General features: G+C 47.5%; 1 protein-coding gene across 1 annotated transcript in view; it reads left to right on the plus strand.

The window, feature by feature from the left end:
• Positions 1-19,487, plus strand: part of CALN1 (calneuron 1) — a 108,022-nt gene that overhangs the window by 46,866 nt on the left and 41,669 nt on the right. The window contains exon 3 of the mRNA XM_050909100.1: positions 5,555-5,667. Coding sequence (XP_050765057.1) covers positions 5,555-5,667 — 113 coding nt within the window. The remainder of the gene's footprint in view (positions 1-5,554; positions 5,668-19,487) is intronic.

The following is a 19,487-nucleotide window of genomic DNA, read 5'->3' on the forward strand; positions in this document are numbered from 1 at the left end:
TTCAGCTCCAGTGAAGTTTTTCCTCCAAAAAGTCACTAAACCTGTGGGATGTGTGGCAGAGCTGGTGAACAATAAGTGTGGCTGGTGGATATGCCCCCACTGTTCCCAAGGAGCAAGAGAAATGAGAAATTGTATTTTTTTACATGTAGGCCTTGTTGGGGAATATCAGAGACCCTCTGCAGATGGCTCTGGGGCAGAAACTCCCAAGGGAATGCAAACAGGACTCTTTGGAAATAAGAGATGCTCGTTGTTGTCTTTCTCCATCCCGGGGACTGGTTGCACGTCCCGTGCCTGTGGATCACAGTGTCGGCAGGCAGGGGAGGTCCAGCACCCGGCTCTGCTGGCAGCCTCCTTTCTGGTAACGTTTGGGAAGGTGATGCTCTGTGCCTCAGTTCCCCCACTGCAAAAAAGCTGTGTCAGCATTGTACTGGAGCTTTATCTCTTCACTTCAGCCAATTTCATGGACGTCTGTAATTAAAACTGTTTTCCAAGTCGAAAGTTTTATGAAAGACTTTCCCTACTTCTCATTGAAGTTATGAATCGAGGCTGTAATTAGGCAGAAAGTCTCTGGGTCGCGCTGGGGAAAGGGTCAGGCTGGCGATCAGGCTGTCCTCCTCTGGCCTTAAAATCTCTGAAACCGAAATATTCATCTGGGAAATATCTTGTGGCTGGAGCTTTTCTGTGCACATCCTCTGCATCATTTCAAGGCACAGCAGCAACAGCCTTCGCCAGACTGTGTTATTACCGCACAGGTTACTTTATGGGCACAAACAATGACACAGACCGGGACAGAGAGTCACTGCAGCTAGCTATTAAGAGAATAAAAATAAACAGGAGTGTTGTGTGCGCCTGGGACCCATGCTGCAAAAGACTAGCTCATTAACTTTAAATATATCACCTAGCTGCACTCTGGAGGTCAAACTCGAGGAAAAAAAGAAGTGTGAATACTTATCAGTCTACACACAGCAGATCCTCATCTCTGTTTAAATGTGTGCCTCATTTTAGTGCCATGACAAGAAACTTTTAAGGAGGAGGGAGAACCTGATTATCCTGCGACTGGCCAGGGAAAAGACTTATTTAGGAAGCAGTCAGGCCAGATTATCCAGGCTCCCAGTTTAATGCACAAGGCTCTGAAAACCAGGTGTAAGTCTCTGTTCTGCCCTTGGGTATAGGCGATGCAATCCATGCACATTTCCCCCCGCTCTTTTCCTTTCCCTCTCCCGCTCTGTCTTTCTCCAGCCCAATGAATATTTAATTACATCCTCCAAGGGAGCCACTCCAATGGGAGACTTTTGGACAGACAGCGGTTGACTGAAGGCTGAGGGTCAGGGCTCTCCCCCAGGATGGAGGGCGAGATGGGTTCACGCTGCTGCTCCTCTGAGCATTTAATTATTTCTTCAAAACAGAAGAGCTCTGGCAGGAGAGTTTGCAAGAGCCCACGCGCGGGCTGCTGCTACCTGGGATGTGGGGATTTGCCGTCCCAGCTCAGCCCGATCCCTCTCTCCTCTTCCAGGTCCCGTGTGGTTTGGGGGTGGTCTGCTGCACTCTCCCTGCCCGGCACATCCAACCTGGGCAAACCAGTGCTGATGGTAGATCCTGTGGGATCAGGACAAATGTACCAAGAGAAAGGCAGGGCTGAGACAGTGTCTTGCAGGGAGCAAGCTTTTGTGGGTGTCTGGAAGCACTTAGCGCCCAGCTGATGCTAACAGACTAGTAATGATAAGCAGAGCTGATTTGTCTCTGATGATGTGGCCAGCGATGTTCTGAGTCATAGTTTTAGTCATGCGAGGTTCAGCCACATGATTGCTGACCCCCTTCTGACTCTTTGACATTAATGCCAGGATTAAGAGGAAGCATTATGGGGGAGAACAATGTTAGGGCATAACTAAGTAAGTAAATAAATGTTTTAGGTGGTTTAAAACCCGGGGTTAAGCTCAGCTCTGGTGTTTTGCTAAGATCACCCACACAAGCAGTGACCATCCCGTGGCTGATGGGTGGTAACTCAGGGATGGGGTGGCATCTGGATCGCATCCTGCCCGGAACCCCTCGGGTCCTCATCCACCTTGCCACCTGACAGTCTTCCCCTGCCCGGACCCCTCGGTCCTCACCCACCTTGCCACCTGACAGTCTTCCCCTGCCCGGAACCCCTCGGGTCCTCACCCACCTTGCCACCTGACAGTCTTCCCCTGCCCCAGCTGACCCGCACCACCATGCCTCGAGGTTTCCCTGCCCTCCCCGTTCGTACAGAAGTTATTGCAATGTGTGAGTGCCTTCATCAATCAGGGACTTCAGCGTGGCTCAGGTTTATAAACCTCATCTGCATTTGTAACTGGTGGGAGCAGGGAGAGGAGAATAGCTGTGACCGTCACTGGACAGGGAGCACAGCCCGCTCCATCCTGGCTGTGGTTTTTCACCTGCTTGTGCCCCATCTGTCCTTACGAGGTTGTTTTCCTTCAGCGTGATGAGTTCTTGCTAAAGTGGTTAATGTGAGCTTGGATGCAGAAGGTGGAGGGAGGATGTGAACACCACACACATTATAAATTGGCCCGGGGGGATGGCAAGGGATTGGAGCTGTGTGATCGCTGCTGACGGCAGTGTTGTTCAGGGCTTGCTGGATGGCTCGTGGAAAGGAGCAAGGGAAGGTGAGAGCAGCGTAGACAGCACACATGCTCCAGCCTGCTGTTTTCCTCCCTTTCTTCCCATCCCTTAAACCCAACTAAAAGTTCATTTCTGAATAAGCCGCACATCACTCGCTTTGAATATCAGCTGCTCTCGGGCGAGGAGCACATCTGTAGGCACAGCAAAGCCAAATGTGGGGATGTGTGCGGTGTTTGATTTGCCTCCAATGCAGATTCTCGAGCAGATGCTTGATGTGTGCATCGCACATCAGCTTGTACGTGCCGTGTACGTGACTATGGCTCAGAGGAGGAGGAGGAGGAGGAGGAGGAAGGCATCTTTTGACTGTACCCAACACAGATTTCAAGCTGAGTGCTCCCAGGATCTGATGGGTGGCCTGAATGCTTGTAGATCCTACAGGTGATGTGGGTATTGGGCATTACCTGGTTATGCCATGGTTGTGGAGAGCAACCCCGTGCATTTTCACCTTGCAACCACGCAGAGTTGCACTGGGTGCGTCTTGGAGCCTAAGTGTTGTTTTTTATAATATTTCTCTCCTGGCTGTTGAATACTGTAAAAGGAATTTTCAGCCAAAATTGTGAGTTCTCTTTCTTGATATTACGATACTGCAGTCTCCTGAGATCCTGATGGCAGGAAGGTTTGTTTTCTGCAGCTTAAAATGAATGTTAAAGGGATATTTCTACCAGGCAAAATGTTTTGGGGTGTAGTTTCCTTGCTAGTTAACAGTTTTAATTGAAAAAGCAGTCAATAAGGGGATAATGCATTTTGTAATGGCATCTTTCTTCTGAGGTTGTGGAAAATGCTATAATTAAGCTGATAATTAAACCCTGTGAAGTTAGTTATGATCCCTGGCAAAGGCACAGGGAAGTCATGAGCAAGGGTTTGCCCAAAGTCTTGTTCTGAGTCAGACACAGAGCGCAGGAGTCCTGGCACCTGCTTTCTCATGAGTCACGTGTAGGACTATGTCCTGCCTCTCGTCTGTGGATGAAATGACATTGTAGAAAATGCAAATTGAATAACTCAGTGTTTCGGGGTCGCATATGGATAGACCAAATATATGCACGGACGGGTACTAGAATCTCTTTAAAATGCAAATTGTTTTCTTGCTAATCTGGCTAATTTCTTTAACCCAGTTTGCATCATAGTGTATGGTTTTGTTACTGCCGCTCCCTTGAAGTGATGTACTGCAATGTAAATCGCCCCGAATCCACTGTCACCTTGCATTACCTTCCCCAACGTGATCCAACGTGCTGTGACTGATACAATCCGACTTGATGTCATAAACTGATGCCTCCCATGGGGAAGCAGAAGGAACACATTTTCCCGTAGCCCATAAATGTTTTAAAGAATGGCTTTCCAAGTGATGGGGTGCCCACCCCTTTCCTTTTCTGCTTAATAAACTGTCCCAGAAATGAACTCCATCCGGCAAGTGCTCAGCCCACTCCAGCCCTGAAAAGCCTTTCAGCGTCTGCTGAGCCCTGAAGGTGTGAACAACGTTAGCAGTTGGATGGGGTCTTCTTGCACGTTAAAGGATCAAAGCTATTATGAATCCCTGCTGGGTTTCCTTTCAGAGCCCCGGTCACTGGCTCACCCCTAGGATATTCACTCTTCTCTTCAAGAAATTACAGGCAGAGCCTAGTGAATAGAGATCACTTCAGGCAAACGAGCATTTTGAGTCTGCTTATTTTCACATTGTGTTTCTGCGAAGATAAGGACATGGAGAGATTTCAATCAGTGATGCATATGCTCAGATCAAGCATATGAAATATAATAAAAAGGACAGACAGCAGCAGCATGCAGTGCACGTGGTAAAGCTGTCACACAGGGCTGCTGCAGGTACTGCAGTCGATAGTGACATTTTAATAGTAGCCCTTGCATTGATCTGCTTTAGTCTGATGGTTTTAGACACTTTTTACACCTAATAATTTAGCAACAGCAACTACATGGAGAGGTGGATGCAGTCAGTTCCAGCTGAATTTGAATAAAAACCAACCAAACAGTCTTACAGTTGCTGATTCTGTTTCCAGACTTGAAGGAGGGCTAATATATCCACCCATATCAATTGGCCTAATAATATGTAGGAGGATATGTCTATGGACTTATAGACGAAGGAGAGGCATATAGACATTGAACTACCCTGTTCAGAGAAGCAGATATTTTTAAGAACCTTCAACAGGCATGAATTTCCCTTTTTTGCAATTTTCATTAAGCATCGCAGAAGTTCTCTGAGGGAAAAGTAACATTTGATACAATGCTCAGATATACTTCAAACAGCCACATGCCTCATTTACAAAACATACAATATACTGCAGGGGCTTGGGACTGCATAGGCTCAGTTCATTAACGGCAGGAGCAGTCTCCTCTTCCTGCTAATGGCACTGAAGCTGTGTCTACGCTGCCTGCTCTGCATGCTGAGCACACAGGGCTTTTAGAGACGGATGCTGATGGAAAGCTGAAATGAAATGCCTTGTGGATTCGCAATAGTCTGGCTCTTCCCTCTGCGTGTACTCCCTTCCTCTGGAGGATGGGGTTGGCCCTGTAAAAGCTTTGCAGAGACCTGGCTGTTTGGCAGCTCTGTAGAGAGGAAGAGCCCTGGCCCTGCTAACGGCTGCTGTCCTCCTGCCAAAATAGTTTTTTTGAGAAGTGACTTGCCTACAAACTCTCCAGGGCTGAGGAACGACCTGTTCCTCTCTATCTGTGCATTGCCTGGTCCTGTCTTCAGGTGTGGGTATGCCACAGCATGGGCCATTCATTGGGATATCAACAAATTTAGGTCTGTAGGCACCATGAAGCTGATGTAGGAGGTGCCATAGTGCATGTATGGGTCCCTGCTATGCAGCAGATCCAGAGCGGCATGTTGGACGTTGGCACTAAGTGGTACTTCAGTGAAAACACTGATCTTTTTCTTTCATTCCAGGGGATGGCCAGGTTGATTTTGATGAATTTATGACTATTCTGGGACCTAAGCTGGTATCATCAGAAGGCAGAGATGGCTTTCTGGGAAATACAATAGACAGCATATTCTGGCAGGTAAGTGGTCATTTTTTAAAATGCAACTTTAGCCAACTATCAATAGCTTCCAGAATTGATTTGTTGAGGAGCACAAGATGTTTTGCTAAGCGTGAATGTTTGTGTAAAGGCTACTGGGGTCCATCTCGCCGTGTGCTGTGTAAGACCATCCCGCGTTGCTGGAGGGACCTGCTCTCAGCTAAGGCCTGTGCAGGAGGAAGGGAAAGCACTTACTGTGGATGAACTGCAGTTGAACCCAACAAAGCACCCAGTTATTTGTGCAACATGTTTGGGAGCATTTTGGAATTCATTTTTGGAAGAGAATAACATTTTTCTCAATGAGTCTTTTGAGTTAGGAACTTTGAACCTGTCTGGCTGCTCTCAGAAATGTGCCACTGTTCAACATCCCTTGACTGTGGCGGAGGGATGCTCCAAGCAGAGCAAGGTGTGCCGTGCAGGTCATGTCGGATCGGTGCTTCTGCGGTTAATTCAGGTCCGAGGCTGAGGATAACCATGTTGAGGATAACCATGTTGTGCCAGTGCAAGTTTTACCCATGGTGCTGCCCTGGGGTGGTTTGGTCCTGCCGGTTTCAGGCATCGGAGGGGAGGCGGGTCTGGCAGCAGGAGCTGCCTTATGTCTGTCATGCAGTGTGATTTTAAACAGCGTTAGACCTTCCTGGAAAAGCAAGGACAGTCCAGGCTGTTATGGCGGGGATTAAAAATCTCCCAAAACACAGTGCTGCACATTTCTTGCCAATGGATTAAATGTATGGCTTCCTGTGAGATTACTGCTCATTTCACTGATCATCCAACAGCCTTTGCTTGCTAATAAACTTTAGCTGTTACCAAGTTTATGTGAATCAAAAGAGTCAAACCTGGATATAAGCATTTCTGTCTTCTTTTACTATCCTCCAGCACCGTCCAGACTGAATTGGGTGGAGCTTTGTAAAAGTCTTTTAAAAGTCTTTTCAAAACTTGTTCCTGGCCTCCTGGCATGTGATAGAAATAACCCTGGAAATCCTGGTCTGGATTCTAGTATTCGGTCGTCAAATCAAGAGTTTGGCATTGGTGAAGCCGCAGTGGTTTGTAATGTATCTGGGGGGACGCGAGAGCTAAACGCACACCACGAAGGGTAGGACTGTGAGAGTCACGAATGTTTTATTGCCTCCACTGCACCTTACAAGCCTCATCCCGGCACGTGAGCAACACGGAGAGGAGGAAGCACCGTCCCGTCCCACTGAGCCGTTGGTGCCTTCCAGACCCCCTGGCAAGACTGGCCTCACCGGAGCCGTTCAAGAAGCAAAAATACCCGTTGGGAAAATCAAGTTCATGAGCAGAGCTCTTCGATGGGGAAGCAGAGAAGTCTGGAGCCTTCCTTAAAATTCAGCTCACAGGTTAAGCCGCTGCCATTTAGTGACCCTTCAGCCCATGTACATGCCTGCAGTGGCTTTGCTCAGAGGAAGCGAGGAAGGGAGGACGTGTGCTCTGGTTTTAGAGCAGCAGGACTCCTGGACTCAGCTTTCGCCTTGCTCTTTCATGCAGCAGGGCCCATGGCCCTTGTGCCCCGCAGGCTGTGGCGGGATGAGTGAAAAGAGTGCAGAGACTTCAGGTAACCGACCCCTCGGTGGGAAGGGACAGCCCTAGGGGCTGTCTGCAGGCAGCGAAGCTTTGACTGAATTGCACAAGTGCTCCAGGGCCTCAGAAAAAAATGTTTATTGTCTTTTACTTGTAAGGGTAAAAATACATCTCTTTACATAGCACTTTCCCGGATTTCAAAGCCCTTGAAGAGAAGGCTTCATCTCACATTTCATTTCTCCTGTGGTAGGAGAGCTCATGAAGAATACAATAGTTTTGCTGCTTATTCCCAAAGAAAAAGCAAGGAAAAAACCACATAAGGAAGTGTCATTCAGGGAACACGTTCCCTTTGACCATTCCTACCTGGCTTTACCCAAGCTGTCTGCAGGGCTGTAAGTCACCTCGTCTTTAAGCAAAGCATTTATGCATCTGCATTATCTCCAGCGGGATTACGTCTGATTTGAAACAAAGCCCTTTTTGGAATCGGGGCTTGGCTGCATTTCCCATATCCCCTTGACGTGCAATTTTCACATTTGCTGGAAAGGAATGGCAGGGAGAGGGGGGTGAGTTTGGGTTGCTGATAGAGCACTTCACCCCTGCAGTCAACCCCAAAGAATGATTTTAAGGAGGATCCCCTTAAAGTGCCCACAAGCCTGTGGTTGTGACTGGTGCTAAGTGACAAGGGCAGTGAGGGTGGGACAAGAAGGGACAACTCTGCCTTGGTGTCATCTGGCCGGGCAGTGCTATCATGAAACCTCACCCCAAAGCTGCAGGCAGCAAAAGGCATCTTGAAGAGGCTCTTATATCAGTCCCAAGGGGAGAGAAAATCCATGTTGGCATCCAGAAAGTGCCTTCCCCTCTCCATCCAAACAGCTTCCCTCCAACTGTCACGATTTTGGTTATCAGGGTATTTTTGCTGAGGGTCCAGCTTTCTATACTGTGGCACTTCTGTGCAGACTCTGTTCCAAGCGCGCCTTAATAACACTTCAAATAATGCAATGACAGAGTTAAATAATAAACAGCAGCAGAAGGAGAGAGGAATTCAAAGGAACAGGCGAGGGCCTGGAGATGCATTTGCAGATGAAGCTAGGAGTGAGTTGGTGGGATACGGAAGGCGGTTCCAGATGGCAGAAGCTGCAGAGGGGAAGGATCTTACAACAACAGCAGTGGGGCTGCAGGAGATGGGGAGGGGGTAGAAGCAGTGGAAGAATAGGGAGGAGAACGAGGGATCATGCGTGGAAGAGGCAGGCTTGAAATAATAGGGAAAGGGTGCATCCCTCCTATTGCATGTGTTGCCTAAAGAGCGATGGTCAGCCTGGGAGAAGCAGGATTCGGCCAAGATCTGAGCATTGGCAGGTAGTAGAGACAGGGAGGGTCTCTCATATGGATTTTCCCTCCTTGATTTCTCATGTGGGCTTTAAATTGAGTCATATCAGTGTGTGTTTAAGGCAGCTGACTCTTGACTCTTGCTTTCTCAGGTAGCAGTGATCAGTTCTGCTCCAGTTAGAACGGCTCTCCACAGTCCCTCAGCCGAGTAAGGAGGTATTTAGTGGGAGGGAAAAATCATCCCTGCAAATACTATTTCAGGCCAAGTCAATGTAGACCAATGATATCAGGAGAGCTGAGGAAATGTGGACTCTCCTCCATCTCAGAAAGTGTCTTTATCAAGTGAGATGCCGCGCGCACCAAGCGCTGTTTTGCAGAGAGCATCCCCGGGTGCCTCCTGCTCTGTTTCCAAATGGTTTTCTCATCCTTGTGCCAACTGTGTACAAAAGGAAGTAACATGTTCCCATGCACAGGCATCTTTAACCGTCTTAAATTTTTAAGACAGTCTTAAACTGTCTTAAATATTTTTTCTTAAATACACAGCTGCCTGGTAACCATTAGCCAGTCCTCAGCATGCAGGATCACGATCAGGAGGAGTTTGAAGGCTGGAAGCACCCGGTGAAGCCCCGTTCTCCCTTGTTTGGGGCAGACCCGCCATGGCAAGCTTGCAGCAACGATGCAAACATCCCCTTTGGCTGCTTCCACAGGGTCTGCATTTATTCAAAACAAAATGTGAAGAAAAAAAAGCATAGACAAAATTCTGGGAGTACCTATTGAACCCTGTTTTGGAAGCCAGTGGGAAGAGGTGAGCCTGGCCCTGCGCAGGGGTGTTGGACCTCCCGTGGTCTCTCGCAGAGTGTCTGTCCCCTTCCCTCTCCATCTTTTTCCCTCTGTATTTTTTTAAAGAGTGGCCACCTTCTTTGAGCTGCACCTGCTGGTGCTCCCACTTATTGTCCTGAAGCTGGTTTCCTTTAGTGTGTCCGGCAGTGTTTTTGCAGTGATGCGGTAGCCGTTTCATGGTCAGAGAGATGCTGTATTTGGTCAATTTACAGGCATGAGAATTTGTTTTTCCAGAGCTCAGGGAATATGAGTCTGGTTCCAGTTACGCGCTGAGGGCTGTGTTTTGTACAAGTGAGTTTTGAGGCATTTCCAATGCATGGCCATTCAGGTCTGTAAAGCAATTTAGATCAAGAGCATTACAGAAAAGACAAACATTGCTACCGGTAAATATTAGCTCCTTTTTTTGGCAAACAGATGCCAAATCTGTCCACTGTGCCCTGCCATTCTGAGCCAGAGAGAGGGATGAAAAGAGAGGGGAGAAACTGGGATTTCATATTAATTTACAGTTTTTGCCCAGATTGTTTCTAAGTGCAAAGACCTTCAGGTGCAAGTGTTAAACAGTTTGCACAGGACGTAGTGTAGAGGATCTCCAGTCCCTGGAACAGAAGTAATAATAATCTTGGATTATAGGCTTTTAATTAAAATAAACCTCTCTGTCGTGGCTAAAATGCTTTTTGAAGTCAGAACAAGTTTGAACGGTTAAACAACAGGGCTGCATCTGCATCAGATGCAGAATAAATTCGGTACCCAGCAGCACTGATGAGATTATTTTGAAAAGTCAATATTTTGTATGGTGATCATTTGAGAGGCAAAACGCTGCCTGCTATTTTTTTCCTTCTCTCTTTACTGTGTGCACATGGAAGCTGCAGGGAACATCATTTCAGCTAGCGCTTATGCATTGCCTGTGCAAGGATATCTGGAAGCTTTGTCTTGCATGAGGGGACGGCACTGTATCATCTGCTCAGACATGGTGCCCATTCGTCGCATTAGATACTGCCCAGTATAATTCACTGGTGTTCAGGAGGAGGCTGGTTGGTTTGGGATAAATAAGGCTGCTTTGCAGGAGTGGGAAGACCAGAATACCAACGTGGTGCTTCAGGCTGGGGAGATGCTACTCAGAGATCTCATTTTTCCGTCATAGAGATGTCTCCACAGTTTTGGGGGTGACAGCCAGAGGATTGGGGAGGCATGTCCTGCAAATGGAGCAGCTCAGCAACTGCTCATGTTTTCTGGGCTTGGGAAAACCTTTTTGTCTCTCCAGGCTTCCACATACCTTTGCTAGGGGGAGGAATACGTTGGGGTTTATGATCTTTGGTGGATGAGTGGGTACAGCCAAAGCTAGATCCTGCAGCACCCCTGTGCAAGGCAGGAGGGATAGCCAGGGACAGGCCAGAGACAGCAGAAACCCCTGTGCTCCTGAGCCAGCCAGCTCAGCAGCATGCACCAAAGGGCATTGTGTTCCCTGGATGCAGGAAAAATAGAGCAAGGGCCACATCCAGCTGTGCGGTATTGCATCTGGCGCTGGCTGGGGAGGGGGCTCAGGGAGGCGAAGGGGGGCTCAGAGGTGACTGAACACAGGAGAGCAGAGGGACGTGGCTGGGATGGGGCACGGCGGTTTCGTCCTCCCAGCGCGGCTGCTGATGCTTTAGTGATTCGCTGTGCAAAACTGCCCATCCATAATCTTGTTTGCAGTTGTCACTGCAAATGCAACAGCATCCTGGGGGAGACATCTGGGCTCTCGTGATCTGGTCAATCAATTAGTGCTTTAATAGAGTGAAATGAAGGAGAAAATGTGTGGGAACCTCAGTGGCGCAGGGCAGGGTACAGAGACGCTGTGGCGAGTAATGGTGTGGGAGGGAAGGCAGGGGACGAGGGGGCCGTGTCGGACCCATGCTGCCTCCAGCAGCACTTGGCTCTCTACAAAGACGATTTTGCTGAGAGGGGGATTTTTCTTTATGAAGTCCAATAGATAAACCTAATGCAATTTCTCCCTATACGTGAATTTTCTCCTCTTGTCCCTGCAGAGGAGTTAATTTGATGATGGCAATTTAGCCTTGCTGGAGTTGCAGAGGAAGTGTTTGTGTCTCCGTGTGCAGTTTCACATGGTAACAGATCCAACAGCCCCCCACCACCGCAGACCATGGCACTGCCGAAATAACAGCTTGCCTCTCGCGGCGGGGCCAGCCAGTCATGGGCTGTACGTGGGCTCCCCTCCCCACCCTCCTCCTCCTCCTTGGCTGGTGCAGCCCCTCTGTGCAGGTGTAGGATATTGCTAAACCACTGGATGGGCCATTTTACATCTTGCACCACAATTTTTTGCTGGTAGTGAGCTGCTCTGCTGCAAATACCTCTTGATTTCAGGATTTCAGGTACTGCTGTTTCAGCTTTTCAAAGAACTTTCTGAAATCGACTTCTGTGGAGGAAGAGAGTTAGTTTTGCAGTTCAGGGTACCAGGTGATGCTTGCGGTCAGTGTGGTTCCCAGCAGGGCAGGTTTCGCAGCTGGGCTGAGCCATGTGTAGTTTGAAGTGGGTAAGGAACTGCTGCTTGGAAAGAAAGCAGAGATTCAGGGAGGAAGGATGGCTTAACAGTATGTGCAGACTTAGTGCCCGTGTAAGCGGCCTCCCTCTTGGTGACTACTTTGGGGTTTAAATCAGGAAACGCTGCAGCTGAAAGTTTGGGTGCCAAAACTTGATGGATGGGGTCAAGGATGGGCAACTGGGGCTGAACCATTGCACCACGCACATCCCCTCGCCCACGCACATCCTCTTCCGCCAAACAAATCCCTCCACCCCACAGCAATATTTTCAGTGTTAACAACAATGTGGGTGCCTGCTTTTTGGTTGTTGAACCTGAAATATCTTAAAGTGACTTCCACAGAAAAGAAGTTCTGTGCTCCTTAAAGATCTACCCTTTCTTGGGTTTCCCAAGCTGGATACTACCAAACTGAAGGACTGGTTGAATATCTTGCCATTGCCTCTCCCACAGAAACCACTGCAATTTGACCTGGGAGCCAAGGCAGACACCTTTCACGTGACAGCTAATACTGGGCTCTGCTCAAGTGGAGTCATTAAGTTCTCCCGGTGCCCCATTAGCTCCAGTGTCCTGACCGTGTTTCTAATTTCAGAAATGAAATATGTCCTGCAATATCTGTTCCTGCATTGTAGATTTGATGTGTGGTTTCCTTGTATCCAGATTCAAAGTGTTGTGAGATTTTCCATTGCAAGGATGCGGATGGTTGTGTTGCGGCGATGAGCAGGGTGACTCTGGCCACGTAGCTGGTATGGACAGTGTGCAGTTCATCTCAGCTAACCTGGGACACTGCTTAGACTCCCTTTAGAGTTAACAGAAAGAAATAGCCACTTCTGGGGTGCAATTCAAGGGATCTGCTTCAGGCATCAAGCTCAGGAAGAGATGCATCATGCTTCAAAAGTGCCAATTTTTCTCCATTTAGTATAAAGGAAGTCTAGAAAAGTGGCTCAGATGGAGATGTGTGCACTGGGGACAGCTAAATGCCATCTGACAAGTCCCACCAAGGGCTTAAAGTGCCTTTTTGATTTATGTACAGGAAGCCAGCTCTGCTGGTGCTGAGGCTGTTATCAGCGGAAGGAGAACAGTTCTGGTTGCCTTATTAAATCTTCTTTTGTTGACAAAGACGTTACCACTGAGTACGTTGCACTCAACGGTTGTTGTCGCAACACGGTGAAAGCTGAACGCTTGCAGGGGATGAATCCATCAACAAGAGACTTCTTTTTGTTCGTAGTCTGTGTATCCAGCACAGAAGTGCTGTCACAGCCACTGGTGTAGACGTGAACATTGGAGAGGTTCATGGCCTGGATCATGATGGTAAGGCTGTCCATGGACAGTGAGACTGTCACATCCCTGTGACCCCTTTGCAGTGTATCAATTTGCCGGCAGGCGGGAGTGAGCAATAATGTTTGGGTGGCCTCGTTTTTATCTGTTTCTATGAAAGGACCTCGTTTTCACCAGTACACATTTTTCCCTGTAACAAGATCAGTTCTCTTGAGTCACCAGGATCAAATTTATAGCTCAAAACTGGAGACATTGGAAATGGCAAAGTTTTGAAAGCACTTGTGAAGCAAAGCAGGACTGGCACCAATAGCAGGAGAAAAGCAAGACTCCATTGTCCGACTGTGTTTTTTAGCTTCAGCCAGCTTACTTCTTATACATTTGGCCTTCAGAAACGCACTACAGCTTTGGTTCAAAGTCTATTTAAAGCAGGCAGTTTATATCAAGAGGCATCCTGCCTGCTAGATGACAGTGTACGACTGTCCTGGCAGGTGGTGATTTGGCTTTGTGCACACTCTGGAGCACTCACGTACATATACTCCATCCAGCTCTTACAGTACAGAGGTTATTTTTCCTATGCCAGTTTATATATAAACTCAGGCTGCAGCTCTATGTGTCATTGGGGTTTTTTCCCCCTGCCTGATGCATGAAATAGGAACTGCACTGTGGTTTTCTCAGTGATTTGCTTAGAAATGTAAGGAGCAATGCGTAGGAAAGGTAAATGTGTATGCTCATCATCTGATGTGTACATGGCTATCTGGAACATGGGCTGGGGAGAGTTTCTTGGGTTTTGTGGGCTCCTTGCTGAGGGGAGTCAGGCTCCCCAGCACCTCTGAGTACCAGAGTACATCTCTGGTGCTGGTTTTGTTGGGGCGGGTGTCTTTTTTCTTTGAATGCACTTTGATGCCTTTGAAAGGCACCATTGGGTGATGGAGCAGAGGTGGCATATTTCATGCAGGGCAGTTTCAGGGACAACAGTTCTGGCTTCAAATCCCATGTCCCCTGCAATCCCACTGTCAGGAAGGCGTTTCTTCCAGAGCTGAGGCTCCACCAGTCCTTAAACCCCAAGCCAGCACCAGATCTCAGGATCTGTCCTTCCTCTCTGCACAGAGGAAAGGACATGTGAGGATCTGCAATTCAGGTGTCACCAGAGGACACTACCTTTGGCTTGCCTGGATACTTCATGTTCTTGTAACAAAATCATCTCTTTCACTGCACTGCTGTAATTTTGTTGAGGGAAATCTTAATTGACTATAAGGAAAGTCTAATTTTCATGGAGATCAGAGTTTGGGAATTGTTTAAACCAGACTTGATGGTGGTGGCCTTTTTCTATTTCTTTTTTCTAAAGAATCCCCACTTTGAGATGGAAATCTATCTATTGTCCTGTCTCTAAGCCCCGGATTTCAGTAGAGTAAAAATACTGTGAAAATTTCACTAAGGTTTTAAAGAGAAGAATAAGAGGGAAAAACAGGAGAAAAGACACTCCATCACTCATAAACGAAAAAAAAGCTAAAGTCTTAGCAACTGTTTGCAACAAACAAATATATTTAGAAAGAAAAGCGACCTTTTATGTGAAAGAAAAGCTAAAAAAAGAAATTACTTACTTGGAAGAAAAAAAAAAGAACGAAAGAAAGACCTCTTAAAAAATGCAGATGGAGAGCTGCAAAGGACCACTGTGGTGGGGACGGTGGATAGCTCAGGCGATCGCTGAGGTTTGTTAGTGGGAGCCAGATGAGCGGTGGATGCTGTGGCATTGAGGAAGGACCTCCAGGTCCTGGCTGCCAGACAATTTCTACAGCGCAGCGTATAACTCAGATTTTCCCAGTACATATCCAAGATTTTCAGCGCAGTTTGCTGGAACCTGACATCTGAAGCCAAAAGAAACCTACCTGGTACCATCAAGCCCTAAGTGACGCCCCAGTTAGATACTATGCTTCTCAGTTTTATCAGCAAAATACCTCGTGTTACAGCCCTGAAGCGGCTGATGGCCAGGGCCAGCAGCAGCTGTTGGAGTACCTCGGTGCCTCTTTCAGGTTGCAGCAGCAAGGTGCCAAGAGCTGCCGGGCTTCTGCTCGTGCAAAGGCACGAGGAGCAGCTCGTGCTGGGAATTGCGTGCAGAGGAGAGGTAGCAAGCAGGTGCGGGAGGAGCAGCTCGTGCTGGAATTGCCTGCAGAGGAGAGAGGTATGCACCAGCAGCCCGTGCCTTGCAGTGGTGGCCGTCCCTGCCATGCCCACCCAGCCTTCACCTCTGTGGTGTTCCCCCCTGGCGCAGGGCACAGCCTTGCTGTTCAAGACTGGTGTTTCTGAGGAGCAATGGTGGTGGGCAAATTGGTGGCCCTAGCAGACAGTTCCCCAGGCACCAGCCATCTTGAGCTGCCATCAGGATGGAGAGGTTTCCTTGGCCATCAGGGTGGAGATGTTTCCCTGGCCATTAGGGTGGAGATGCCCTGGCCATGCTGCAGACACAGCCAGCTCCATCCTGCCCCTGCCCTCCACCTGAGGACAGGGGAAGATGGGAACATGGCTGTCTAACAGCCACTCGCGGCCCTGAGACCCCATTTCCCTCCATGCTGCTTTGCTGACCTCTCTGATGGCAGAAGGTGGGACAGGGTCTGGGCCACACACCTCCCTCCCCTTCCCCTGGGGTCTGCGCAAGCTCTTGCCTTGGTTTCTCCAAGAACTTGTGCCACGAGTGCTGCCAACAGGCCTGCTGCACTTTGGTTTGGGTTTTTTTACTGTTTGGCAAGAGTTTCATGGACTGATGGGTGATGTGCAGGTAGCGAGAGCGTGTTCCCGGTGCTGTGAACATCACCCCTCGCTGCAAACAGTGCCACCACACTGGCTGAGCCAAACAGGCTCTGGTAGCCCCTTCCCCACGGTCTGACTTTATTAATACAATTTTCCAGCAGAGGCATAATGTAGTTTTACCAAGCGGGTGGAAAGATGTTGGTCTTCAGGAAAAATTCCTTAAGGTCTTTTTTCAAACAAATTTGCCACTTCATTGAGAAACTGTTTCTTTGTCTGCGTGCTTTCTGCACCGTCATTTGACTATCTGTGGAGGTTCGAGTATATTTCTGTGCTGGCAAAGAAAGAAATGTTACACTCTGAGATGCATGCAGTCTCCAGAGCTGGTAGTCCTGATGCAGTCTGTAGTGCCATAGAGAAATTTTTTTTTTTAATTTTTACTGTTGAGTAACACGCAACACTATAAAGTAGTAATTAAAATATGTAATTATGTAACCCAGCACATTTACTCACAGTTAAGAAAATGGATCAGGATGCGGACACTTATGGCAGAAGTCCAGAGCAACCTGAGGAAGCTGGTGGAAGTATTCAATATATGTGTGAGCTTGGTGGGAAGCGTTCAAAACTGATTTTGATCCCTCTTTCATGGAAATAAGCAGATCTAGTGTGAACCTCTGTTCAAAATGAGCCAGGATAATGGAGTTCCCTCCAGAGATGTACTCTAATGTCCAACTTTCCTACGCTGAGCAGAGACACAAACCTCAGGAGACAACCCAGCAAGGTCCACAGGTGAAGTTCATGGAAATGCCCCATTTTTGGAGCAGAGCATAGCAGACAGTGGCCTTCCCCTGGAGGAGAGATGGGGAAAAAAGTAATCATATAACAATGATTTGCATGTTTTTAATCTCTTTCTACTCTTGCTGAATGTGTTAGTTTAGATGTTTTTCCCCCGGAGCTGGCTTGCTCAGGGGGTTATTAGTAAAAGACGTCGCTGTTGAGCCATCAGCTCCCCCTGCATGCGCAAAGCTCCAATTCCTTCAAACTTTTGGAAGTGACAGAGCAATGAAAACACAAATGAAATAAACTGATGCTTTTTAGGGGAGCAGAATCTGAAAAGAGCTGTCAGAAAGGCAGACAGGCTGTATGTAGGTGCCAGATTTCAGGGCTTTCAGGAGCTGTGATCCCCTGTGAAGATAAACCCGTGAACCTCAGCTTCCAGCACTTGTGTCCTTTGTATTAAGAGGTAACTGAGCTAATATTAATATTTATTTTCTGGCTAGTTGGTATGCTGGCACATTTTTTAACAAAATTAGCCAGTATGTTAGGTTAAAATATATCCTTTCCCCAATACTAGCTTCTTCTTGCTACCTATCAGCCCCATCCTTGCATTTTTCTAATGCCACATCTTTATTACAGACTGGTGTGAAAACTCTGCTGAACTCCCGGCTCAGAAACACTCTTGTAGTTATTCAAATAGCCTTCTGTAGACTGTATCTCTTTTTCCTACTGACATTCAAAAGTGCTTGAATCCCAAGGGCAGTTTCAGAGTAAAAGTGGAATATATTATAATCATAGAATCAAATGATGATGAAACCCTCCAGGAATTGCTGGTTCGGCTCAGGAAAGGTGTGTACTGGAGTGCTGCAGAAAAAGAACTCCTCTTCCCCAGGATTTTTGTTGTTTTGTTAACTTTGTAAAATGTTTAAGAGAACAAGAAGAAACCTCTATGACCAGGGTACATCCAGGCAGGTGCAGAAGGACCTCAGCTCCGCTCCTGGTGTGTCCGGAGCCAGCTGGGGCTTTGCCGCTTTCTGCCTCTTCCGTAGGTTTGCTCGGCTTCATGTTTCCTCCTGTGTAGGATGGGGCTCAGTTTAGTCCCATTTAAGGACTTGATTTAGGGAAAAAAGCACCAGTTCAGTGCTGCACATGCCTCAGAATAGAGGTGAATAGGGAACAAGCAAACTCATATGGGACAGGGCTGGACTGGTCCAAAATATCAGCCCAAAGCAGCCTCATGGGCTGGAAGGGGATGTGTGCCAGCTATCGCGAGCAAAACTTTCGGGTCTTGCTCTCAGCTTGCTGAGGTGATTTAATTTGTGCTTAGGTTTGCATCTTCTTGATTCATGCTGGGCATAACGGCACAGGCAGAGAAATGCCGGCATAAATCTTTCAAGATCGGGATCTTAGGAACTAAGGGAAGAGCTGAGTCTTGCCTATTTGTGCTGTGCTCCTTCCTCCCTTATTGAAACGGTGTTTTCATTTAGGGTAGCTGGGTAATACCTTAGAGAATAGTTATGCTGATGATTAGAGATAATCAAAATGTTTTCATGAATCCAATTTAATTGAAAAATTACCCTTTGTTTTTCCCCAAGTGAAACTTTCATCAAAGACTCTTTGAAATTGCCATTATTCCCAGAATTTCTGCATTGTTTTTACTGAATATGTGCCTATTTTTCATCAACACGTTTTTAAATGTTTTTTACTTACAAGTAACATGGCATTCCTATTTATCTGGAGCATGTTTTTCAGCAAACAAATCAAGTGGGTTTTCTATTATAATCATTTGTAACAGAAAATGGATCCATTTAGCACCTGGCAAAATGAAAATGACGTTAACATATTTGATGTGGGTTTTTCCATTTTTTAAACTCATAGTAATCTGTCATGTACAACCATCAGGCACAGCTTTTTGGTTGCTACACATAGCCTGGCTGGCTACCAAGCCAGTAGAAATGCACCTGATTTAGGGCAGGTATCTCTATGACTGGTGACAGATACTTGCAAATCTTACTGCACTGCTATTTTTTGAGTGCATTTTTTCTGTTGCAGTGGTGAATTGTTCTCTCTACAAACTTCCTACAGATCTTTCTGGGTTCCCAGGGGGTAAAGGTGATCATGATCCATATACTGAAGAATAATCACTCCTCTGGCAGCCTGTGTCTTGCTTTTCTGACAGCCTCTCTCTCTGTGACAGTTGTCACTAGTGTTGTTTCTGGCCATGGCCAAGGACAAGCAGGGCTCTGCCATGGCAGGGTCCAGGGAATAAGCAGTGCCAGCCCCGGGAGCAGGGGCAGGGGAAGGGTTGGGAGAGCCTCAAGCCCTGCCGAGCTCTTCTCATCTCCCCGCACGGGCCGGTCTGATTGCTTTGGAGACAGCTGACTGTTGATTGCTGTACAGGAATTAAATTAGGTGAGTTAAAAACCCGTATCAATCACCGTCATGCAAACTTGCATATGAAACGTAGGCTCAAAAGGTTTATGGTAATCAACGTGCAGTGGCTGATTAAAGTCCATTAAAATTCACTAGAAAAAATTCTAATCCTCTCTCCACTTCCGCCCCGGCTCTTTTCCGTCTGTTCGATAATAGCTGCTGACTTCACTTATCATCCCTGACAAAGTGCCCCAGGATTGGACACATTACTGCTGGCATCACGAAAGCCCGACTACGCGCTGTACACGCACGTAGAAGCAGAGGGGAAGCGAAGGTAGGAATAATTTGATTTATAGCAGACAAGGCATGGAATCTGTGGGAAGAAACACGCTGAAAG

This window comes from Gymnogyps californianus, chromosome 20, assembly GCF_018139145.2.
Source record: "Gymnogyps californianus isolate 813 chromosome 20, ASM1813914v2, whole genome shotgun sequence".
Classification (NCBI taxonomy): domain Eukaryota; kingdom Metazoa; phylum Chordata; class Aves; order Accipitriformes; family Cathartidae; genus Gymnogyps; species Gymnogyps californianus.